The sequence below is a fragment of the Oncorhynchus tshawytscha genome, unplaced genomic scaffold (genome assembly GCF_018296145.1).
Source record: "Oncorhynchus tshawytscha isolate Ot180627B unplaced genomic scaffold, Otsh_v2.0 Un_contig_1928_pilon_pilon, whole genome shotgun sequence".
Lineage (NCBI taxonomy): Eukaryota > Metazoa > Chordata > Actinopteri > Salmoniformes > Salmonidae > Oncorhynchus > Oncorhynchus tshawytscha.
In genome coordinates this window covers 144,874-170,919 of record NW_024609554.1, presented here as the reverse complement: position 1 = coordinate 170,919, position 26,046 = coordinate 144,874, and the positions used below count along the sequence as shown (strand labels likewise).

The following is a 26,046-nucleotide window of genomic DNA, read 5'->3' as shown; positions in this document are numbered from 1 at the left end:
TAACCTGGAGAGGAGTAGAGGGAGACATGTAATCATTATAACCTAGAAAGGGAGACATGTAATCATTATAACCTAGAAAGGGAGACATGTAATCATTATAACCTAGAAAGGGAGACATGTAATCATTATAACCTAGAAAGGGAGACAGGTAATCATTATAACCTGGAGAGGGAGACAGGTAATCATTATAACCTGGAGAGGGAGACAGGTAATCATTATAACCTGGAGAGGGAGAAGGGGTAATCATTATAACCTGGAGAGGGAGACAGGTAATCATTATAACCTGGAGAGGGAGACAGGTAATCATTATAACCTGGAGAGGGAGACATGTAATCATTATAACCTGGAGAGGGAGACATGTAATCATTATAACCTGGAGAGGGAGACATGTAATCATTATAACCTGGAGAGGAGTAGAGGGAGACATGTAATCATTATAACCTGGAGAAGAGTAGAGGGAGACAGGTAATCTTTATAACCTAGAGAGGGAGACAGGTAATCATTATAACCTGGAGAGGGAGACAGGTAATCATTATAACCTGGAGAGGGAGACAGGTAATCATTATAACCTGGAGAGGGAGACAGGTAATCATTATAACCTGGAGAGGGAGACAGGTAATCACTATAACCTGGAGAGGGAGACCAGTGTTCCATGACTATGTGCATAGGATAGTAGTCTCTAAATCGCAGGGTTGGGTACTGGGTGGTAACAGGCTAGTAACAGTCACTAAAGTTAAAGGCAGGGTACTGAGCTAGTGGTGACTATTTAACAGTCTGATCGCCTTGTATTTGTGTGTGTGTGTGTCTGTAATTTAGCTTTACAAAACAATGATGAGAAGTATCTAGGAACTGTCTGTCATCACTACAGTATCTAGGAACTGTCTGTCATCACTACAGTATCTAGGAACTGTCTGTCAACACTACAGTATCTAGGAACCGTCTCTCATCACTACAGTATCTAGGAACTGTCTGTCATCACTACAGTATCTAGGAACTGTCTGTCATCACTACAGTATCTAGGAACTGTCTGTCATCACTACAGTATCTAGGAACTGTCTGTCAACACTACAGTATCTAGGAACTGTCTCTCATCACTACAGTATCTAGGAACTGTCTGTCATCACTACAGTATCTAGGAACTGTCTGTCATCACTACAGTATCTAGGAACTGTCTGTCATCACTACAGTATCTAAGAACTGTCCAGTGTGTGGGTTCAGTCTGTGGGTTCAGTCTGTGGGTTCAGTGTGTGGTTCCAGTGTGTGGTTCCAGTGTGTGGTTCCAGTGTGTGGTTCCAGTGTGTGGTTCCAATGTGTGGGTCCAGTGTGTAGGTTCAGTCTGTGGGTTCAGTCTGTGGGCCCAGTGTGTGATTCCAGTGTGTGGGTCCAGTGTGTGGGTCCAGTGTGTGGGTTCAGTCTGTGGGTTCAGTCTGTGGGTTCAGTGTGTGATTCCAGTATGTGGGTCCAGTATGTGGGTCCAGTATGTGGGTCCAGTCTTTGGATCCAGTGTGTGGGTCCAGTGTGTGGGTTCAGACTGTGGGTCCAGTCTGTGGGTCCAGTCTGTGGGTCCAGTCTGTGGGTCCAGTCTGTGGGCCCAGTGTGTGATTCCAGTGTGTGATTCCAGTGTGTGGGTCCAGTGTGTGGGTCCAGTGTGTGGGTCCAGACTGTGGGTTCAGTCTGTGATTCCAGTCTGTGATTCCAGTCTGTGGGTCCAGTGTGTGGGTCCAGTGTGTGGGTCCAGTGTGTGGGTCCAGTGTGTGGGTCCAGTGTGTTGGTTCAGTCTGTGGGCCCAGTCTGTGGGCCCAGTGTGTGATTCCAGTGTGTGGGTCCAGTGTGTGGGTCCAGACTGTGGGTCCAGACTGTGGGTCCAGTCTGTGGGTCCAGTGTGTGGGTTCGGTCTGTGGGTCCAGTGTGTGGGTCCAGTGTGTGGGTCCATCTGTGGGTCCATTCCCAGTGTGGGGTCCAGTGTGTGGGTCCAGTGTGTGGGTCCAGTGTGTGGGTCCAGTGTGTGGGTCCAGTGTGTGGGTCCAGTGTGTGGGTCCAGTGTGTGGGTCCAGTGTGTGGGTCCAGTGTGTGGGTCCAGTGTGGGGGGTTCAGACTGTGGGTTCAGTCTGTGGGTTCAGTCTGTGGGTCCAGTCTGTGGGTCCAGTGTGTGGGTCCAGTGTGTGGGTCCAGTGTGTGGGTTCCAGTGTGTGGGTTCAGACTGTGGGTTCAGACTGTGGGTCCAGTCTGTGCGCCAGTCTGTGGGTTCAGTCTGTGGGCCCAGTGGGTTCAGTCTGTGGGTTCAGTCTGTGGGTTCAGTCTGTGGGTTCAGTCTGTGGGTTCAGTGTGTGGGTCCAGTGTGTGGGTCCAGTGTGTGGGTTCCAGTGTGTGGGTCCAGTGTGTGGGTCCAGTGTGTGGGTCCAGTGTGTGGGTCCAGTGTGTGGGTCCAGTGTGTGGGTTCCAGTGTGTGGGTCCGGTCTGTGGGTCCAGACTGTAGGGTTCGGTCTGTGGGTTCAGTCTGTGGGTTCAGTCTGTGGGTTCAGTCTGTGGGTTCAGTGTGGGTTCAGTCTGTGGGTTCAGTGTGTGGGTCCAGTGTGTGGGTCCAGTGTGTGGGTCCAGTGTGTGGGTCCAGTGTGTGGGTCCAGTGTGTGGGTCCAGTGTGTGGGTCCAGTGTGTGGGTCCAGTGTGTGGGTCCAGTGTGTGGGTCCAGTGTGTGGGTTCAGTGTGTGGGTCCAGTGTGTGGTTCCAGTGTGTGGGTTCCAGTGTGTGGGTTCCGGTGTGTGGGTTCCAGTCTGTGGGTTCAGTGTGTGGGTCCAGTGTGTGGGTCCAGTGTGGGGTTCCAGTGTGTGGGTTCCAGTGTGTGGGTTCCAGTGTGTGGGTTCCAGTGTGTGGGTTCCAGTGTGTGGGTTCCAGTGTGTGGGTTCCAGTGTGTGGGTTCCAGTGTGTGGGTCCAGTGTGTGGGTCCAGTCTGTGGGTCCAGTCTGTGGGTCCAGTGTGTGGGTTCAGACTGTGGGTTCAGTCTGTGGGCCCAGTGTGTGATTCCAGTGTGTGGGTCCAGTGTGTGGGTCCAGTATGTGGGTCCAGTCTGTGGGTTCAGTCTGTGGGTTCAGTCTGTGGGTTCAGTCTGTGGTTTCAGTCTGTGGGTTCAGTCTGTGGGCCCAGTGTGTGGGTCCAGTAGTGTGGGTCCAGTATGTGGGTCCAGTGTGTGGGTCCAGTGTGTGGGTCCAGTCTGTGGGTCCAGTCTGTGGGTCCAGTCTGTGGGTCCAGTCTGTGGGTCCAGTCTGTGGGTCCAGTCTGTGGGTCCAGTCTGTGGGTCCAGTCTGTGGGTCCAGTCTGTGGGTCCAGTCTGTGGGTCAGTGTGTGGGTCCAGTGTGTGGGTTCCAGTGTGTGGGTTCCAGTGTGTGGGTCCAGTGTGTGGGTCCAGACTGTGGGTCCAGTCTGTGGGTCCGTGTGTGGGTCCGGTGTGTGGGTCCAGTGTGTGGGTCCAGTCTGTGGGTTCAGTCTGTGGGTTCAGTCTGTGGGTTCAGACTGTGGGTTCAGACTGTGGGTTCAGACTGTGGGTTCAGTCTGTGGGTTCAGTCTGTGGGTTCAGTGTGTGGGTCCAGTGTGTGGGTCCAGTGTGTGGGTCCAGTGTGTGGGTCCAGTGTGTGGGTCCAGTGTGTGGGTCCAGTGTGTGGGTCCAGTGTGTTGGTTCAGTCTGTGGGTCCAGTGTGTGGGTTCCAGTGTGGGTTCAGTCTGTGGGTCCAGTGTGTGGGTCCAGTGTGGGGTCCAGTGTGTGGGTCCATTGTGTGTGGTTCAGTCTGTGGGTCCAGTGTGGGTTCAGTCTGTGGGTTCAGTCTGTGGGTCCAGTGTGTGGGTCCAGTGGGTCCAGTGTGGGTCCAGTGTGTGGGTCCAGTGTGTGGGTCCAGTGTGTGGGTCCAGTGTGTGGGTCCAGTGTGTGGGTCCAGTGTGTGGGTCCAGTGTGGGTCCAGTCTGTGGGTCCAGTCTGTGGGTCCAGTCTGTGGGTCCAGTGTGGGTCCAGTGTGTGGGTCCAGTGTGTGGGTCCAGTCTGTGGGTTCAGTCTGTGGGTCCAGTGTGTGGGTTCAGTGTGGGCCCAGTGTGTGGGTCCAGTGTGTGGGTCCAGTGTGTGGGTCCAGTGTGTGGGTCCAGTGTGTGGGTCCAGTGTGTGGGTCCAGTCTGTGGGTCCAGTGTGTGGGTTCAGTCTGTGGGTTCAGTCTGTGGGTTCAGTCTGTGGGTTCAGTCTGTGGGTTCAGTCTGTGGGTTCAGTCTGTGGGCCCAGTGTGTGGGTTCCAGTGTGTGGGTCCAGTATGTGGGTCCAGTGTGTGGGTCCAGTGAGTGGGTCCAGTGTGTGGGTCCAGTGTGTGGGTCCAGTGTGTGGGTCCAGTGTGTGGGTCCAGTGTGTGGGTCCAGTGTGTGGGTTCAGTGTGTGGGTTCAGACTGTGGGTCCAGTCTGTGGGTTCAGTCTGTGGGTTCAGTCTGTGGGCCCAGTGTGTGATTCCAGTGTGTGGGTCCGGTGTGTGGGTCCAGTGTGTGGTCCTCCCTAGACCATGTTAATAAATTGTGGTTAAGGTGCTTCTTGTTTTAGTCAGATATAGTGTTGTGATTGGTTGAGTTATTGGGGTCAGGTGTTTCAGTCAGATATAGTGTTGTGATTGGTTAAGTTATTGGGGTCAGATGTTTCAGTCAGATACAGTGTTGTGATTGGTTGAGAGTTGTTGGGAGTTTCTATAATAAGATCTGGGGATCGCCTTTCCAAAGAATCTGAGATAATTTATGACAAACTATTTCCCCATTCTTTCCACATTCCCAATATGTCCATGTATTTAACGTATTTCCATGTATGGACACAACAGCCACATACTAATCTTTGCTTTCCAAATTGGCTCATTGTGAAATATTCCCTTGCTTTTGATGCTTTTAAGAGTTCAAGAGGGTCTGAGAGGTTTTAATGTGTGTGACGTTTGGTTGAGCTGAAAATCTGTCTGACTGACATAATAACACTACAGCTGGTCAGAGCTAGAGACAAGAACAGGATCGCCACAATTACATGATCCTTTATGAGGGAGGGAGGGAGGGAAGGAATGGGGGAAGGAGGGAGGGAGAGAGGGAGAGAGGGAGAGAGGGAGGGAGGGAGAGAGGGAGAGAGACAGAGACAGAGAGACAGAGAGACAGAGATTTTTTCATCTTAATTGCCAGGAAAAGGCACCTTTGTTACAGTAGCCCCAGAATACAATTCACTGGGAGCTAAACCCAGGATGACACACTGGTCTCAACTCCCTCTGGGAACAGAATAAGAACTGAAGTGCCCATACATTCCATTACATTACCAGCCAGCCAGTCCGTCTTGTGGCCAGAACCAGCTACAGAAACAGTCCGAGTCTCTGCTGTCAGCTGCTGACACCATTTAAGTACCTGATTATATCTATAGACACACATTTAACCTAACACTGACACCCAGCCATAGAGCCCTAACACTGATACCCAGCCATAGAGCCCTAACACTGATACCCAGCCATAGAGCCCTAACACTGATACACTGACACCCAGCCATAGAGCCCTAACACTGATACCCAGCCATAGAGCCCTAACACTGATACCCAGAGCCCTAACACTGAGCCAGAGCCCTAACACTGATACCCAGCCATAGAGCCCTAACACTGATACACTGACACCCAGCCATAGAGCCCTAAGCAACACTGATACACTGACACCCAGCCAGAGCCCTAACACTGATACACTGACACCCAGCCATAGAGCCCTAACACTGATACACTGACACCCAGCCATAGAGCCCTAACACTGATACACTGACAGCCATAGAGCCCTAACACTGACACCCAGCCATAGAGCCCTAACATTGATACACTGACACCCAGCCATAGAGCCCTAACACTGATACACTGACACCCAGCCATAGAGCCCTAACACTGATACACTGACACCCAGCCATAGAGCCCTAACACTGATACACTGACACCCAGCCATAGAGCCCTAACACTGATACACTGACACCCAGCCATAGAGCCCTAACACTGATACACTGACACCCAGCCATAGAGCCCTAACACTGATACCCAGCCATAGAGCCCTAACACTGATACCCAGCCATAGAGCCCTAACACTGATACACCGACACCCAGCCATAGAGCCCTAACACTGATACACTGACACCCAGCCATAGAGCCCTAACACTGATACCCAGCCATAGAGCCCTAACACTGATACCCAGCCATAGAGCTCTAACACTGATACCCAGCCATAGAGCCCTAACACTGACACCCCAGCCATAGAGCCCTAACACTGACACCCAGCCATAGAGCCCTAACACTGACACCCAGCCATAGAGCCCTAACACTGATACACTGACACCCAGCCATAGAGCCCTAACACTGATACACTGACACCCAGCCATAGAGCCCTAACACTGATACACTGACACCCAGCCATAGAGCCCTAACACTGATACCCAGCCATAGAGCCCTAACACTGATACCCAGCCATAGAGCCCTAACACTGATACCCAGCCATAGAGCCCTAACACTGATACACTGACACCCAGCCATAGAGCCCTAACATTGATACACTGACACCCAGCCAGAGCCCTAACACTGATACACTGACACCCAGCCATAGAGCCCTAACACTGATACACTGACACCCAGCCATAGAGCCCTAACACTGATACCCAGCCATAGAGCCCTAACACTGACACCCAGCCATAGAGCCCTAACAGCCATGAGCCCTAACACTGACACCCAGCCATAGAGCCCTAACACTGATACACTGACACCCAGCCATAGAGCCCTAACACTGATACACTGACACCCAGCCATAGAGCCCTAACACTGATACACTGACACCCAGCCATAGAGCCCTAACACTGATACACTGACACCCAGCCATAGAGCCCTAACACTGATACACTGACACCCAGCCATAGAGCCCTAACACTGATACACTGACACCCAGCCATAGAGCCCTAACACTGATACCCAGCCATAGAGCCCTAACACTGATACCCAGCCATAGAGCCCTAACACTGATACCCAGCCATAGAGCCCTAACACTGATACACCGACACCCAGCCATAGAGCCCTAACACTGATACACTGACACCCAGCCATAGAGCCCTAACACTGATACACTGATACCCAGCCATAGAGCTCTAACACTGATACCCAGCCATAGAGCCCTAACACTGACACCCAGCCATAGAGCCCTAACACTGACACCCAGCCATAGAGCCCTAACACTGACACCCAGCCATAGAGCCCTAACACTGATACACTGACACCCAGCCATAGAGCCCTAACACTGATACACTGACACCCAGCCATAGAGCCCTAACACTGATACACTGACACCCAGCCATAGAGCCCTAACACTGATACCCAGCCATAGAGCCCTAACACTGATACCCACCAACACTGATACCCAGCCATAGAGCCCTAACACTGATACACTGACACCCAGCCATAGAGCCCTAACACTGATACACTGACACCCAGCCATAGAGCCCTAACACTGATACACTGACACCCAGCCATAGAGCCCTAACACTGATACACTGATACACTGACACCCAGCCATAGAGCCAACACTGATACCCAGCCATAGAGCCCTAACACTGACACCCAGCCATAGAGCCCTAACACTGATACACCAGCCATAGAGCCCTAACACTGATACACTGACACCCAGCCAGCCAACACTATACACTGAGCCATAGAGCCCTAACACTGATACACTGACACCCAGCCATAGAGCCCTAACACTGATACACTGACACCCAGCCATAGAGCCCTAACACTGATACACTGACACCCAGCCATAGAGCCCTAACACTGATACACTGACACCCAGCCATAGAGCCCTAACACTGATACACTGACACCCAGCCATAGAGCCCTAACACTGATACACTGACACCCAGCCATAGAGCCCTAACACTGATACCCAGCCATAGAGCCCTAACACTGATACCATAGAGCCCTAACACTGATACCCAGCCATAGAGCCCTAACACTGATACACCAGACACCCAGCCATAGAGCCCTAACACTGATACACTGACACCCAGCCATAGAGCCCTAACACTGATACACTGACACCCAGCCATAGAGCCCTAACACTGATACACTGATACCCAGCCATAGAGCTCTAACACTGATACCCAGCCATAGAGCCCTAACACTGACACCATAGAGCCAGCCATAGAGCCACTGAACACTGACACCCAGCCATAGAGCCCTAACATTGATACACTGACACCCAGCCATAGAGCCCTAACACTGATACACTGACACCCAGCCATAGAGCCCTAACACTGATACCCAGCCATAGAGCCCTAACACTGATACCCAGCCATAGAGCCCTAACACTGATACTCAGCCATAGAGCCCTAACACTGATACACCGACACCCAGCCATAGAGCCCTAACACTGATACACTGATACCCAGCCATAGAGCTCTAACACTGATACCCAGCCATAGAGCCCTAACACTGACACCCAGCCATAGAGCCCTAACACTGACACCCAGCCATAGAGCCCTAACATTGATACACTGACACCCAGCCATAGAGCCCTAACATTGATACACTGACACCCAGCCATAGAGCCCTAACACTGATACACTGATACCCAGCCATAGAGCCCTAACACTGACACCCAGCCATAGAGCCCTAACACTGACACCCAGCCATAGAGCCCTAACACTGACACCCAGCCATAGAGCCCTAACACTGATCCCTGATTGAGCTACTCCTGTAAATGTAATTAACTAGAGAGTCGGGCACCACACAATAATATTTATAGAGCTGTTATCTTCTGAATAAACTCTTAAAGACCTAGTAATATTTTAAATCCATAGCAGTCAATATTAATCGTCATCTTAATTCAGTCTCATCTGAAAGTTGTAAATTCTTGGTTATCTGCACGAACCCTGGCTAACAAGTTGAACCAGCAATACAAAATTGGGTTTAATTATTTATTTACTAAATACCTAACTAATCACACATACACATAATTAATCAACTTGATTACAAATTACGTCATAAAGGAAATCGTCCCTAGCGGGCGGAACAGATATGATAGCTGGTTACACAAAAGAAAAGGGGCTGGGTTTGAGTGAAAGAGCGGGAAGACTGAGGAACAAAGGGCGAAGCTGTGCTATCGTAAATACAGTATCTTATGCATTCTAAATTACCGCCCATTCGGAAAAGGAAAATGCAATAAATATTTACTCTGAGCTGCGCTTCGGTAGGTTGGTGGTAGATGGAAGGCCGTGTTGCCAAACCGAGTCCTTTGAAGAATGTCTCTGGTTGTCAATTGGATACGTTGTAGTAACATCGTTGGGTGATAGACTGGTTACTCAGTCTGTTCCTTCCTAACCCTCGTTTGCAGAGGCTGTTGCTAACTCAACGGCTAGGAGGTATTACTTCTGTAGTGAATAAGAGTTCAAAGTTCATACCATTCGCAACCAAAGCTCACGCTGATGTTGGCTTCGTTCTGTAGTTATTATCTGAACCATTCTGACATCGGACCGTCGTCCTCACATCCTCGGAACAGGAGGTTATATCTTCGTCAAGGGCTTATATAGGAAGGGAGAGGAGGGTGTGTTTGAAAAGTTTTATAGCCCATGTCCCTTCACAGGGGCGGGACACTGATTGAGCAAAGCCCTATCTTAAGAAAACCCAAATCTCTAGAAGCTTCTCTTTTAGAAGCTAAAATCGGATGTCATCCCATCACAGATAGGTTTTGTTGAACGTTACTCAAAGTAACACAGTTCTACTCAAAACGCTGCAGAGCAAAGACAATCAGTTAATGAACACAATGACAAAGTTGGATGACAAATCAGCAGAACTCATTGAAGTTGCTGACCAAATGAATGATGAGAGAACTCAGGTGATGAAGATGGAAATATTGATTTCTAAGCAAGCGGAGGAAATCTCATCACTGAATCTCTCGCTCCGTACTTAATACCTCTATCTGCAAACCATGACAGATAAGTTTGAGACCAAAAGGAGCAAGTGTTACACTCATGTGTCCAAAATCAGTACTCTAAGCGCTCAAGTGGACTCAATGCAGCAGAATACCACCCTTAGGTACCATCTGGAGGAAGTCCAGAATGGTCACGCTCTACAGCGTGACTACCAATCCAAGCACCCGGAGCCCTGTACTCACAAGAGTAAAGACGATCGGTTTCAGACCTTGCCTCCCTCATGTGTCCCTCAGTCTTCTCCTCTTGACCATTCGGCACTGAGTAATATTGCGCCTCTTGGCCAACAACAACACGGCTTGGCTTCTCCTCTTGGCCTTTCGGGCCCAATCTCTCCACAGGATGAAGCCAACCCCCTCCGCCCGCTTGGCGCGGAATACCTTGACAAACTCATCAAGAATTTCCCCACCTTTGACCCCGTTCCAGGTCAGCCAAACAATACTGAGACGTTCCTAGCTGACATAGAGGACGCGTTGGACAGCTACCCGAACGCTGCGGTTTCTGACAGGGTTTACCTGTTGAAGCGAACGTTGAATAGACACATGACAAGGTGCATTCGTCTACAACAGCAACATGCTAAATGACTACGCTAAACTTGCCACAGCTTTGAAATTAGAACTCAGTGGTTCCGCGACTCGCAAACACAATAGCTCACTGGCTAACATCGTCAAACAAGCTCGGAACTAACACCCACAAGCTTACTATCATAGGCTTCGTTCAGCTTACTTTGGCCTACTCACTGAAACAGGCATGGAAGACCTGTTACCTTCCTGTCAAACATGTATCCTACCTTTATTACCTACTTGGGCCCTGCCGCCCACATTGAGCTTGCAAGCACAGCCTTTGAGGCATCAAAAGTTCACAACGCTAAGAGCCCTGACCACTCGGTTTTGAAGTTTCACTCCAGTCAGAGGGTGCATTATCAGGTATTGGAGTGTTGAGAGATGACACACAACAACAGTTTCTACCACGAGACCATGATTCCAAAAACCTCCGCGGTCAAAATAACTGTAAAGTACGTCTCCATCAACATGACTACCGCTACAATCGACCTGTTCACTACGTTCCTGCACCCAACCCCCAAAAAGTGTCAGAGCACAAGGGTAACAAAGGGGTGAAGGATGATCAAAACGTAGACCAATGTTCTCCAGAAGTTCCACTACGGGAAGAACTACACCTGCATTGCTTGCTGTTTGGGGTTTTAGGCTGGGTTTCTGTACAGCACTTTGAGATATCAGCTGATGTACGAAGGGCTATATAAATAAATTTGATTTGATTTGATTTGAACTAAAGCGAGAACAATTAGAGAAAAGGGTGAAAGACAAGTCACAAGGACTAGAAGGGGAATTACCGGACACCAGGTCCGCAGGAATTAACACCCATAGCAAGGACGTTAAAGTTCTAATTTCTCACGCTCTCATTCAAGACCCTTCCAGGGCCCGCTTGATCAAGAAACAAGCCCACTGGGCTTTGTCTATAGACTCTGATACAAAGGTTGTGAAGAAAAAGGTCAAGCGCTTTGTTAAAGCCAAGCCCACTCAAAATCAGAAAAGTCAATCTGCTTCCACCTTGAACAGAAATGACACATTATGAAGTTGAGAATGACCACTCCACTTTGTGGGGAACATGTCCACTAACCATGAATCTAAACGCCCATACCTGGAAACAGTCCTGGAGAACTGCTTAACTTGTCATGCGCTAATTGACTCAGGTGCGACAATATCACTCATCTCTCAAACATTGTTTGATGATCTTAAAAGGGCTTTGAAGCCAACTTAAACGTTGGTTAAAAGTGGAACGATGCGACGCTACACTTTGAGGGGTCACTCAGACTACCTCGCCTCTCACATTGAGAGTCATGCTGAAACTACACTTCAAGGACGTATCGCTCGTTCACCCTGTGTATGTTACCAGCCTCGAAACTGTAACCCTGCTACTTGGAGCAGACTTGATGGATCGGTTACTCCCATTGCTGGATTTGAAAACCAATCAGGTATGGTCACAGGCCACCGTGCCTCCTCCACTGACCACACTGTCATCCCCTAACGCTAGCTGCAAAGCAGTCATTAACGAGGGATATCTGTCGAAAGCACCCCTTGGGAAAAATATGTTTAAAAACCTCTTGGGGCAGAATCCAATCCAAGGAGATATTACGATATCTCTACACATTCCATCAGCCAACCTGCTTGACCATTATTTTCATGATTTCTACTAATAACTGGTCTGAGACTGTATCCTCCATGGTACCAACTACAGTACTAATAACTGGTCTGAGACTGTATCCTACATGGTACCAACTACAGTACTAATAACTGGTCTGAGTCTGTATCCTCCATGGTACCAACTACAGTACTAATAACTGGTCTGAGACTGTATCCTCCATATGGTACCAACTACAGTACTAATAACTGGTCTGAGACTGTATCCTCCATGGTACCAACTACAGTACTAATAACTGGTCTGAGACTGTATCCTCCATGGTACCAACTACAGTACTAATAACTGGTCTGAGACTGTATCCTCCATGGTACCAACTACAGTACTAATAACTGGTCTGAGACTGTATCCTCCATGGTACCAACTACAGTACTAATAACTGGTCTGAGACTGTATCCTCCATGGTACCAACTACTAATAACTGGTCTGAGACTGTATCCTCCATGGTACCAACTACAGTACTAATAACTGGTCTGAGACTGTATCCTCTATATGGTACCAACTACAGTACTAATAACTGGTCTGAGACTGTATCCTACAGTACTATAACTGGTCTGAGACTGTATCCTCCATGGTACCAACTACAGTACTAATAACTGGTCTGAGACTGTATCCTCTATATGGTACCAACTACAGTACTAATAACTGGTCTGAGACTGGATCCTCCATGTTACCAACTACAGTACTAATAACTGGTCTGAGACTGTATCCTCTATATGGTCCCAACTACAGTACTAATAACTGGTCTGAGACTGTATCCTCCATGGTACCAACTACAGTACTAATAACTGGTCTGAGACTGTATCCTCCATGGTACCAACTACAGTACTAATAACTGGTCTGAGACTGTATCCTATATATGGTACAAACTACAGTACTAATAACTGGTCTGAGACTGTATCCTCCATGGTACCAACTACAGTACTAATAACTGGTCTTAGACTGTATCCTCCATGGTACCAACTACAGTACTAATAACTGGTCTGAGACTGTATCCTATATATGGTACAAACTACAGTACTAATAACTGGTCTGAGACTGTATCCTCCATGGTACCAACTACAGTACTAATAACTGGTCTGAGACTGTATCCTCTATGGTACCAACTACAGTACTAATAACTGGTCTGAGACTGGATCCTCCATGTTACCAACTACAGTACTAATAACTGGTCTGAGACTGTATCCTCTATATGGTCCCAACTACAGTACTAATAACTGGTCTGAGACTGTATCCTCCATGGTACCAACTACAGTACTAATAACTGGCCTGAGACTGTATCCTCCATGGTACCAACTACAGTACTAATAACTGGCCTGAGACTGTATCCTCCATGGTACCAACTACAGTACTAATAACTGGTCTGAGACTGTATCCTCCATGGTACCAACTACACTACTAATAACTGGTCTGAGACTGTATCCTCCATGGTACCAACTACAGTACTAATAACTGGTCTGAGACTGTATCCTCCATGGTACCAACTACAGTACTAATAACTGGTCTGAGACTGTATCCTCTATATGGTACCAACTGTACTAATAACTGGTCTGAGACTGTATCCTCCATGGTACCAACTACAGTACTAATAACTGGTCTGAGACTGTATCCTCCATGGTACCAACTACAGTACTAATAACTGGTCTGAGACTGTATCCTCCATGGTACCAACTACAGTACTAATAACTGGTCTGAGACTGTATCCTCCATGGTACCAACTACACTACTAATAACTGGTCTGAGACTGTATCCTCCATGGTACCAACTACAGTACTAATAACTGGTCTGAGACTGTATCCTCCATGGTACCAACTACAGTACTAATAACTGGTCTGAGACTGTATCCTCTATATGGTACCAACTACAGTACTAATAACTGGTCTGAGACTGTATCCTCCATGGTACCAACTACAGTACTAATAACTGGTCTGAGACTGTATCCTCCATGGTACCAACTACAGTACTAATAACTGGTCTGAGACTGTATCCTCTATATGGTACCAACTACAGTACTAATAACTGGTCTGAGACTGTATCCTCCATGGTACCAACTACAGTACTAATAACTGGTCTGAGACTGTATCCTCCATGGTACCAACTACAGTACTAATAACTGGTCTGAGACTGTATCCTCCATGGTACCAACTACAGTACTAATAACTGGTCTGAGACTGTATCCTCCATGGTACCAACTACAGTACTAATAACTGGTCTGAGACTGTATCCTCCATGGTACCAACGACAGTACTAATAACTGGTCTGAGACTGTATCCTCCATGGTACCAACTACAGTACTAATAACTGGTCTGAGACTGTATCCTCTATATGGTACCAACTACAGTACTAATAACTGGTCTGAGACTGTATCCTATATATGGTACAAACTACAGTACTAATAACTGGTCTGAGACTGTATCCTCCATGGTACCAACTACAGTACTAATAACTGGTCTGAGACTGTATCCTCTATATGGTACCAACTACAGTACTAATAACTGGTCTGAGACTGGATCCTCCATGTTACCAACTACAGTACTAATAACTGGTCTGAGACTGTATCCTCTATATGGTCCCAACTACAGTACTAATAACTGGTCTGAGACTGTATCCTCCATGGTACCAACTACAGTACTAATAACTGGTCTGAGACTGTATCCTCCATGGTACCAACTACAGTACTAATAACTGGTCTGAGACTGTATCCTCCATGGTACCAACGACAGTACTAATAACTGGTCTGAGACTGTATCCTCCATGGTACCAACTACAGTACTAATAACTGGTCTGAGACTGTATCCTCCATGGTACTAATACTAATAACTGGTCTGAGACTGTATCCTATATGGTACAAACTCTAATAACTGGTCTGAGACTGTATCCTCCATGGTACCAACTACAGTACTAATAACTGGTCTGAGACTGTATCCTCTATATGGTACCAACTACAGTACTAATAACTGGTCTGAGACTGGATCCTCCATGGTACTAATAACTGGTCTGAGACTGTATCCTCTATATGGTCCCAACTACAGTACTAATAACTGGTCTGAGACTGTATCCTCCATGGTACCAACTACAGTACTAATAACTGGCCTGAGACTGTATCCTCCATGGTACCAACTACAGTACTAATAACTGGCCTGAGACTGTATCCTCCATGGTACCAACTACAGTACTAATAACTGGTCTGAGACTGTATCCTCCATGGTACCAACTACACTACTAATAACTGGTCTGAGACTGTATCCTCCATGGTACCAACTACAGTACTAATAACTGGTCTGAGACTGTATCCTCCATGGTACCAACTACAGTACTAATAACTGGTCTGAGACTGTATCCTCCATGGTACCAACTACAGTATTAATAACTGGTCTGAGACTGTATCCTCCATGGTACCAACTACAGTACTAATAACTGGTCTGAGACTGGATCTTCCATGGTACCAACTACAGTACTAACAACTGGTCTGAGACTGTATCCTCTATATGGTACCAACTACAGTACTAATAACTGGTCTGAGACTGTATCCTCCATGGTACCAACTACAGTACTAATAACTGGTCTGAGACTGTATCCTCTATATGGTCCCAACTACAGTACTAATAACTGGTCTGAGACTGTATCCTCTATATGGTACCAACTACAGTACTAATAACTGGTCTGAGACTGGATCCTCCATGTTACCAACTACAGTACTAATAACTGGTCTGAGACTGTATCCTCTATATGGTCCCAACTACAGTACTAATAACTGGTCTGAGACTGTATCCTCCATGGTACCAACTACAGTACTAATAACTGGTCTGAGACTGTATCCTATATATGGTACAAACTACAGTACTAATAACTGGTCTGAGACTGTATCCTCCATGGTACCAACTACAGTACTAATAACTGGTCTTAGACTGTATCCTCTATATGGTACCAACTACAGTACTAATAACTGGTCTGAGACTGTATCCTCCATGGTACCAACTACAGTACTAATAACTGGCCTGAGACTGTATCCTCCATGGTACCAACTACAGTACTAATAACTGGCCTGAGACTGTATCCTCCATGGTACCAACTACAGTACTAATAACTGGTCTGAGACTGTATCCTCCATGGTACCAACTACACTACTAATAACTGGTCTGAGACTGTATCCTCCATGGTACCAACTACAGTACTAATAACTGGTCTGAGACTGTATCCTCCATGGTACCAACTACAGTACTAATAACTGGTCTGAGACTGTATCCTCCATGGTACCAACTACAGTATTAATAACTGGTCTGAGACTGTATCCTCCATGGTACCAACTACAGTACTAATAACTGGTCTGAGACTGGATCTTCCATGGTACCAACTACGGTACTAACAACTGGTCTGAGACTGTATCCTCTATATGGTACCAACTACAGTACTAATAACTGGTCTGAGACTGTATCCTCCATGGTACCAACTACAGTACTAATAACTGGTCTGAGACTGTATCCTCTATATGGTCCCAACTACAGTACTAATAACTGGTCTGAGACTGTATCCTCTATATGGTCCCAACTACAGTACTAATAACTGGTCTGAGACTGTATCCTCTATATGGTCCCAACTACTGTACTAATAACTGGTCTGAGACTGGATCCTCCATGTTACCAACTACAGTACTAATAACTGGTCTGAGACTGTATCCTCTATATGGTCCCAACTACAGTACTAATAACTGGTCTGAGACTGTATCCTCCATGGTACCAACTACAGTACTAATAACTGGTCTGAGACTGTATCCTCTATATGGTACCAACTACAGTACTAATAACTGGTCTGAGACTGTATCCTCCATGGTACCAACTACAGTACTAATAACTGGTCTGAGACTGTATCCTCTATATGGTCCCAACTACAGTACTAAGAACTGGTCTGAGACTGTATCCTCCATGGTACCAACTACAGTACTAATAACTGGTCTGAGACTGTATCCTCTATATGGTACCAACTACAGTACTAATAACTGGTCTGAGACTGTATCCTCCATGGTACCAACTACAGTACTAATAACTGGTCTGAGACTGTATCCTCTATATGGTACCAACTACAGTACTAATAACTGGTCTGAGACTGTATCCTTTATATGGTACCAACTACAGTACTAATAACTGGTCTGAGACTGTATCCTCCATGGTACCAACTACAGTACTAATAACTGGTCTGAGACTGTATCCTCCATGGTACCAACTACAGTACTAATAACTGGGCTGAGACTGTATCCTCTATATGGTCCCAACTACAGTACTAATAGCTGGTCTGAGACTGTATCCTCCATGGTACCAACTACAGTACTAATAACTGGGCTGAGACTGTATCCTCTATATGGTCCCAACTACAGTACTAATAACTGGTCTGAGACTGTATCCTCCATGGTACCAACTACAGTACTAATAACTGGTCTGAGACTGTATCCTCTATATGGTCCCAACTACAGTACTAATAACTGGTCTGAGACTGGATCCTCCATGGTACCAACTACATTACTAATTACTGGTCTGAGACTGTATCCTCTATATCCCAACTACAGTACTAATAACTGGTCTGAGACTGTATCCTCTATATGGTAACAACTACAGTACTAATAGCTGGTCTGAGACTGTATCCTCTATATGGTACCAACTACAGTACTAATAACTGGTCTGAGACTGGATCCTCCATGGTACCAACTACAGTACTAATAACTGGTCTGAGACTGTATCCTCCATGGTACCAACTACAGTACTAATAACTGGTCTGAGACTGGATCCTCCATGGTACCACATACAGTACTAATAACTGGTCTGAGACTGGATCCTCCATGGTACCAACTACAGTACGAGAAAGATTCTAAATGTTCTCCTAATATGTACCATACTGTATGAATCATTCTCTGCCTGTCATGAGTCAAACGGTTCTCCTAATATGTACCATACTGTCAAGTCATTATTACTCCCATCTACAGTATTTGCCATTCATTAATACAGTACAGTTAGAGTACATTTCATAGTGTCTGTGTATACAGGTGTAGTAGGGGACATGTTTAATATAGAGACCTTTCATAGTGTCTGTGTATACAGGTATAGTAGGGGACATGTTTAATATAGAGACCTTTCATAGTGTCTATGTATACAGGTATAGTAGGGGACATGTTTAATATAGAGACCTTTCATAGTGTCTGTGTATACAGGTATAGTAGGGGACATGTTTAATATAGAGACCTTTCATAGTGTCTGTGTATACAGGTATAGTAGGGGACATGTTTAAAACCTTTCATAGTGTCGTCTGGTGCAGGTATAGTAGGGGACATGTTTAATATAGAGACCTTTCATAGTGTCGTCTGGTGCAGGTATAGTAGGGGACATGTTTAATATAGAGACCTTTCATAGTGTCTGTGTATACAGGTGTAGTAGGGGACATGTTTAATATAGAGACCTTTCATAGTGTCTATGTATACAGGTATAGTAGGGGACATGTTTAATATAGAGACCTTTCATAGTGTCTGTGTATACAGGTGTAGTAGGGGACATGTTTAATATAGAGACCTTTCATAGTGTCTATGTATACAGGTATAGTAGGGGACATGTTTAATATAGAGACCTTTCATAGTGTCTGTGTATACAGGTATAGTAGGGGACATGTTTAAAACCTTTCATAGTGTCGTCTGGTGCAGGTATAGTAGGGGACATGTTTAATATAGAGACCTTTCATAGTGTCGTCTGGTGCAGGTTGCAGCGCTGGTGCTTCCTGGGTTTCCTCCTAACTCGTCATAAACATGTTTCCACTGTCGGCGCGATGTGATCTGATGACACAGGGGAACAATGACAGGGTTAGAAAACAGTTGGACCCTAACATATAGCATAGCTAGCATATTAGCATATTGAAACTCTTAAAACTCTGGGGGCGGTATTTCATTTTTGGATAAAAAACGTTCCCGTTTTAAACAGGATATTTTGTCACAACAAGATGCTCGACTATGCATATAACTGACAGCTTTGGATAGAAAACACTCTAACGTTTCCAAAACTGCAAAGATATTGTATGTGAGTGCAACACAACTGATGTTACAGGTGAAACCCATATAAAAAGCCAATCAGGAAGTGCCCCATATTTTGAAAGCGCTGCATGCCAATGACTCCTTATATGGCTGTTAATGGGCTACGAATGAGCTTACGCTTTCTACGTATTCCCCAAGGTGTCTACAGCATTGTGACTTATTTTTACGCATTTATGTTGAAGAATAGCCGTAAGGGACCACATTGAGCAAGTGGTCACATGATGGCTCCCGCAGAAAATCTTGCGTAAAGTACAGAGGTAGCCATTATTCCAATTGCTTCTAATGAGAAACCAATTGTCCCGGTGGATATATTATGGAATAGATATGTGAAAACACATTGAGGATTGATTCCTAAACAACGTTTGCCATATTTCTGTAGATATTATGGAGCTAATTTGGAAAAAAGTTTGGCGTTGTAGTGACCGCATTTTCCGGACGATTTCTCAGCCAAACGTGAAGAACAAACGGAGCTATTTCGCCTACAAAAATAATATTTTTGGAAAAAAGGAACATTTCCTATCCAACCCATTGCTCCATTTAAAGGGATATCAACCAGATTCCTTTTCCTATCACTTCCTCAAGGTGTCAACAGTCTTCAGACATAGTTTCGCGGCCATTGTTACTCGTAGTGCGTGAACGACCACATTGCGTAAGTGGATAGGTGGGGGCTCTCAAAGTGAGTTGTGCGCAAAAGAGAAAGGCGGCCATTGTTACTCCCGGTCCTAGTGAAAAGCCAACTGTCCGGGTTGATATATTATCGAATAGATATTTGACAAACACCCTGAGGATTGATTATAAAAAACGTCTGACATTTTTGTGGACATTATGTGGATTTTATGGATAAAATGTGGAATTTTTGTCTGCGTTGTCGTGACCGCTCTTTCTGGTGGATTCCTGGGCATAACCCAAACTAAGGTATTTGAGGTATTCTAAGTTATACGAGGTATTTGGATATAAAAAATATCTTTATGGAACAAAAGGAACATTTGTTGTCTAACTGGGAGTCTCGTGAGTGAAAACATCCGAAGATCATCAAAGGTAAACGATTAATTTGATTGCTTTTCTGATTTTCGTGTCCAAGTTACCTGATGCTAAGTGTACTTATTGTTTTCTTGAGCGATCGAGAAATTTACACAAACGCTTGGATTGCTTTAGCTGTAAATCAAATCAAATCAAATTTTATTTGTCACATACACATGGTTAGCAGATGTTAATGCGAGTGTAGCGAAATGCTTGTGCTTCTAGTTCCGACAATGCAGTAATAACGAGCAAGTAATCTAACTAACAATTCCAAAAAAAACTACTGTCATACACAGTGTAAGGGGATAAAGAATATGTACATAAGGATATATGAATGAGTGATGGTACAGAGCAGCATAGGCAAGATACAGTAGATGATATCGAGTACAGTATATACATATGAGATAAGTATGTAAACCAAGTGGCATAGTTAAAGTGGCTAGTGATACATGTATTACATAAGGATGCAGTCGATGATATAGAGTACAGTATCAACGTATGCATATGAGATGAACAATGTAGGGTAAGTAACATTATATAAGGTAGCATTGTTTAAAGTGGCTAGTGATATATTTACATCATTTCCCATCGATTCCCATGATTAAAGTGGCTGGAGTAGAGTCAGTGTCATTGACAGTGTGTTGGCAGTAGCCACTCAATGTTAGTGGTGGCTGTTTAACAGTCTGATGGCCTTGAGATAGAAGCTGTTTTTCAGTCTCTCGGTCCCAGCTTTGATGCACCTGTACTGACCTCGCCTTCTGGATGGCAGCGGGGTGAACAGGCAGTGGCTCGGGTGGTTGATGTCCTTGATGATCTTTATGGCCTTCCTGTAGCATCGGGTGGTGTAGGTGTCCTGGAGGGCAGGTAGTTTGCCCCCGGTGATGCGTTGTGCAGACCTCACTACCCTCTGGAGAGCCTTACGGTTGAGGGCGGTGCAGTTGCCATACCAGGCGGTGATACAGCCCGCCAGGATGCTCTCGATTGTGCATCTGTAGAAGTTTGTGAGTGCTTTTGGTGACAAGCCAAATTTCTTCAGCCTCCTGAGGTTGAAGAGGCGCTGCTGCGCCTTCCTCACGATGCGGTCTGTGTGAGTGGACCAATTCAGTTTGTCTGTGATGTGTATGCCGAGGAACTTAAAACTTGCTACCCTCTCCACTACTGTTCCATCGATGTGGATGGGGGTGTTCCCTCTGCTGTTTCCTGAAGTCCACAATCATCTCCTTAGTTTTGTTGACGTTGAGTGTGAGGTTATTTTCCTGACACCACACTCCGAGGGCCCTCACCTCCTCCCTGTAGGCCGTCTCGTCGTTGTTGGTAATCAAGCCTACCACTGTTGTGTCGTCCGCAAACTTGATGATTGAGTTGGAGGCGTGCATGGCCACGCAGTCGTGGGTGAACAGGGAGTACAGGAGAGGGCTCAGAACGCACCCTTGTGGGGCCCCAGTGTTGAGGATCAGCGGGGAGGAGATGTTGTTGCCTACCCTCACCACCTGGGGGCGGCCCGTCAGGAAGTCCAGTACCCAGTTGCACAGGGCGGGGTCGAGACCCAGGGTCTCGAGCTTGATGACGAGCTTGGAGGGTACTATGGTGTTGAATGCCGAGCTGTAGTCGATGAACAGCATTCTCACATAGGTATTCCTCTTGTCCAGATGGGTTAGGGCAGTGTGCAGTGTGGTTGAGATTGCATCGTCTGTGGACCTATTTGGGCGGTAAGCAAATTGGAGTGGGTCAAGGGTGTCAGGTAGGGTGGAGGTGATATGGTCCTTGACTAGTCTCTCAAAGCACTTCATGATGACGGATGTGAGTGCTACGGGGCGGTAGTCGTTTAGCTCAGTTACCTTAGCTTTCTTGGGAACAGGAACAATGGTGGCCCTCTTGAAGCATGTGGGAACAGCAGACTGGTATAGGGATTGATTGAATATGTCCGTAAACACACCGGCCAGCTGGTCTGCGCATGCTCTGAGGGCGCGGCTGGGGATGCCGTCTGGGCCTGCAGCCTTGCGAGGGTTAACACGTTTAAATGTCTTACTCACTTCGGCTGCAGTGAAGGAGAGACCGCATGTTTCCGTTGCAGGCCGTGTCAGTGGCACTGTATTGTCCTCAAAGCGGGCAAAAAGTTATTTAGTCTGCCTGGGAGCAAGACATCCTGGTCCGTGACTGGGCTGGGTTTCTTCCTGTAGTCCGTGATTGACTGTAGACCCTGCCACATACCTCTTGTGTCTGAGCCGTTGAATTGAGATTCTACTTTGTCTCTGTACTGGCGCTTAGCTTGTTTGATAGCCTTGCGGAGGGAATAGCTGCACTGTTTGTATTCAGCCATGTTACCAGACACCTTGCCCTGATTAAAAGCAGTGGTTCGTGCCTTCAGTTTCACACGAATGCTGCCATCAATCCACGGTTTCTGGTTAGGGAATGTTTTAATCGTTGCTATGGGAACGACATCTTCAACGCACGTTCTAATGAACTCGCACACCGTATCAGCGTATTCGTCAATGTTGTTGTCTGACGCAATACGAAACATCTCCCAGTCCACGTGATGGAAGCAGTCTTGGAGTGTGGAGTCAGCTTGGTCGGACCAGCGTTGGACAGAACTCAGCGTGGGAGCTTCTTGTTTTAGTTTCTGTCTGTAGGCAGGGATCAACAAAATGGAGTCGTGGTCAGCTTTTCCGAAAGGGGGCGGGGCAGGGCCTTATATGCGTCGCGGAAGTTAGAGTAACAATGATCCAGGGTCTTTCCACCCCTGGTTGCGCAATCGATATGCTGATAAAATTTAGGGAGTCTTGTTTTCAGATTAGCCTTGTTAAAATCCCCAGCTACAATGAATGCAGCCTCCGGATAAATCGTTTCCAGTTTGCAGAGAGTTAAATAAAGTTCGTTCAGAGCCATCGATGTGTCTGCTTGGGGGATATATACGGCTGTGATTATAATCGAAGAGAATTCTCTTGGTAGATAATGCGGTCTACATTTGATTGTGAGGAATTCTAAATCAGGTGAACAGAAGGATTTGAGTTCCTGTATGTTTCTTTCATCACACCATGTCACGTTGGCCATAAGACATACGCCCCCGCCCCTCTTCTTACCAGAAAGATGTTTGTTTCTGTCGGCGCGATGCGTGGAGAAACCCGCTGGCTGCACCGCTTCGGATTGCGTCTCTCCAGTTAGCCATGTTTCCGTGAAGCAGAGAACGTTACAGTCTCTGATGTCCCTCTGGAATGCTACCCTTGCTCGGATTTCATCAACCTTGTTGTCAAGAGACTGGACATTGGCAAGAAGAATGCTAGGGAGTGGTGCACGATGTGCCCGTCTCCGGAGTCTGACCAGAAGACCGCTTCGTTTCCCTCTTTTTCTGAGTCGTTTTTTTTTTGGTCGCTGCATGTGATCCACTCGGTTACACTGGTTGTAAGGCAGAACACAGGATCCGCGTCGCGGAAAACATATTCTTGGTCGTACTGATGGTGAGTTGACGCTGATCTTATATTCAGTAGTTCTTGTCGGCTGTATGTAAAGAAACCTAAGATGACCTGGGGTACTAGTGTAAGAAATAACACGTAAAAAAACAAAAAACTGCATAGTTTCCTAGGAACGCGAAGCGAGGCGGCCATCTCTGTCGGCGCCGGAAGTACTGCGGCGCCGGAAGTGTAAAGCATAATTTCGAAATCTGAGACGACAGGTGGATTAACAAAAGGCTAAGCTGTGTTTTGCAATATTGCACTTGTGATTTCATGAATATGAATATTTTCTAGTAATATTATTTGACTGTGGTGCTATGCTATTCAGCGTTGCTGATGACAATTATCCCGGATCCGGTATGGGTGGTTCAGAGAGGTTAAGGGTAGAGAAAGCTTGTTGGACACTAAGAAAGCTTTATTGTAGAGTGTTTAACACTAAATCCAGGGAGGGGCCAGCTGAGTATAAGACTGTTTCATCTGCATATAAATGGATGAGAGAGCTTCCTACTGCCTGAGCTATGTTGTTGATGTAAATTTAGAAGAGTGTGGGGCCCAGCATTGAGCCTTGGGGTACTCCCCTGGTCACAGGCAGTGGCTGAGACAGCAGATTTTATGACTTTATACACTGCACTCTTTGAGCGAGGTAGTTAGCAAACCAGGCCAAAGACCCCTCAGAGACACCAATATTCCTTAGCCAGCCTCCCAGGATGGAATGGTCTACCGTATCAAAAGCTTTGGCCAAGTCAATAAAAATAGCAGCGCAATATTGCTTAAAATCAAGGGCAATGGTGAAATCATTGAGGACCTTTAAGGTTGCAGTGACGCATCCATAACCTGAGTGGAAACCAGATTGCATACCCGAGAGAATACTATAGACATCAAGAAAGCCAGTCAGTTGATTGTTGATTAAGTTTCTCCAACACTTTTGATAAACAGGGCAAAATAGAAATAGGCCTATAACAGTTAGGATCGGCTTGATCTCCCCCTTAAAATAAAGGACGAACTGTGGCTGCCTTCCAAGCAATGGGAACCTCCCCAGAAAGGAGAGACAGGTTAAAAAGGTCAGAGATAGGCGTGGCGATGACAGTGTCAGAGGAAACGCTGAGGGACAAACATAAAACTATACAAACCCTTTATTTCACCATGATTTAGACGAGAAATCACTTACCAGCTCATATCCTCCAAGGGTCTCTGCTACTTGAAACATGTTCCAAAGGTTTACTGTTAGAGGGACAATAATAGTGAGATCAATAAGACAATAACACCAAGACAAACCCAGTTGTAATGTTCTGTCTATACAGCGATCAATAAGACAATAACACCAAGACAAACCCAGTTGTTATATTCTGTCTATACAATACAGTCAGTCAGTCAGTCAGTCAGTCAGTCAGTCAGTCAGTCAGTCAGTCAGTCATACCTACAACATTCAAAAGGGATTTAAGATTTTTGAAATATCAACACTTCTTACATGAAAAGGAAAACCTGTTTTTAATACAGTATTAATAACATTAATTACAATGTACAGGACAATTCCATACTGTAGTGTCTGTCAATGACATTCTCTAAAAGGAATATTACTGATTACTCCAGAGGATCAATCTGGCTTTCATCAGGATTCCATGCATTTGTCATGATGGCCTTCTCTCTCCCTTATTCTACCCCCATATCCTTATCTCCTCCTCTCTCTCAAACCTCCTCCCTTCCTCTCCCCTATTGTATCCCCATATCCTCCTCTCCTCCTCTCTCTTATTCTACCCCCATATCCTTCTGTTCTGCTCTGCTCTGCTCTGTCCTGCTCTGTCCTGCTCTGTCCTGCTCTGTTTTGCTCAGCTGTGTTCTGCTCTGTTCTGCTCAGCTGTGTTCTGCTCTGTTCTGCTCAGCTCTGTTCTGCTCAGCTGTGTTCTGCTCTGTTCTGTTCTGCTCTGTTCTGCTCAGCTGTGTTCTGCTCTGTTCTGCTCTGTTCTGCTCAGCTGTGTTCTGCTCAGCTGTGTTCTGCTCTGTTCTGCTCAGCTGTGTTCTGCTCAGCTGTGTTCTGCTCAGCTGTGTTCTGCTCAGCTGTGTTCTGCTCAGCTGTGTTCTGCTCAGCTGTGTTCTGCTCAGCTGTGTTCTGCTCAGCTGTGTTCTGCTCTGTTCTGCTCAGCTGTGTTCTGCTCTGTTCTGCTCAGCTGTGTTCTGTTCCACTCTGCTCAGCTGTGTTCTGTTCCACTCTGCTGTGTCCTGTTCCACTCTGCTGTGTCCTGCTCTGTTCTGTTCTGCTCAGCTGTGTTCTGCTCTGTTCTGCTCAGCTGTGTTCTGCTGTGTTCTGCTCAGCTGTG

At 46.4% G+C, this 26,046-nt stretch overlaps 1 protein-coding gene across 1 annotated transcript in view; it reads right to left on the bottom strand.

Annotated features, from left to right (window-relative positions):
- LOC112238735 (AT-rich interactive domain-containing protein 5B-like) overlaps window positions 1–26,046 on the bottom strand; it is a 99,505-nt gene that overhangs the window by 13,288 nt on the left and 60,171 nt on the right. Inside the window, exons 7-8 of the mRNA XM_042315876.1 lie at window positions 24,900–24,952; window positions 18,910–19,007 (exon numbers count right to left, since the gene is read on the bottom strand). Coding sequence (XP_042171810.1) covers window positions 18,910–19,007; window positions 24,900–24,952 — 151 coding nt within the window. The remainder of the gene's footprint in view (window positions 1–18,909; window positions 19,008–24,899; window positions 24,953–26,046) is intronic.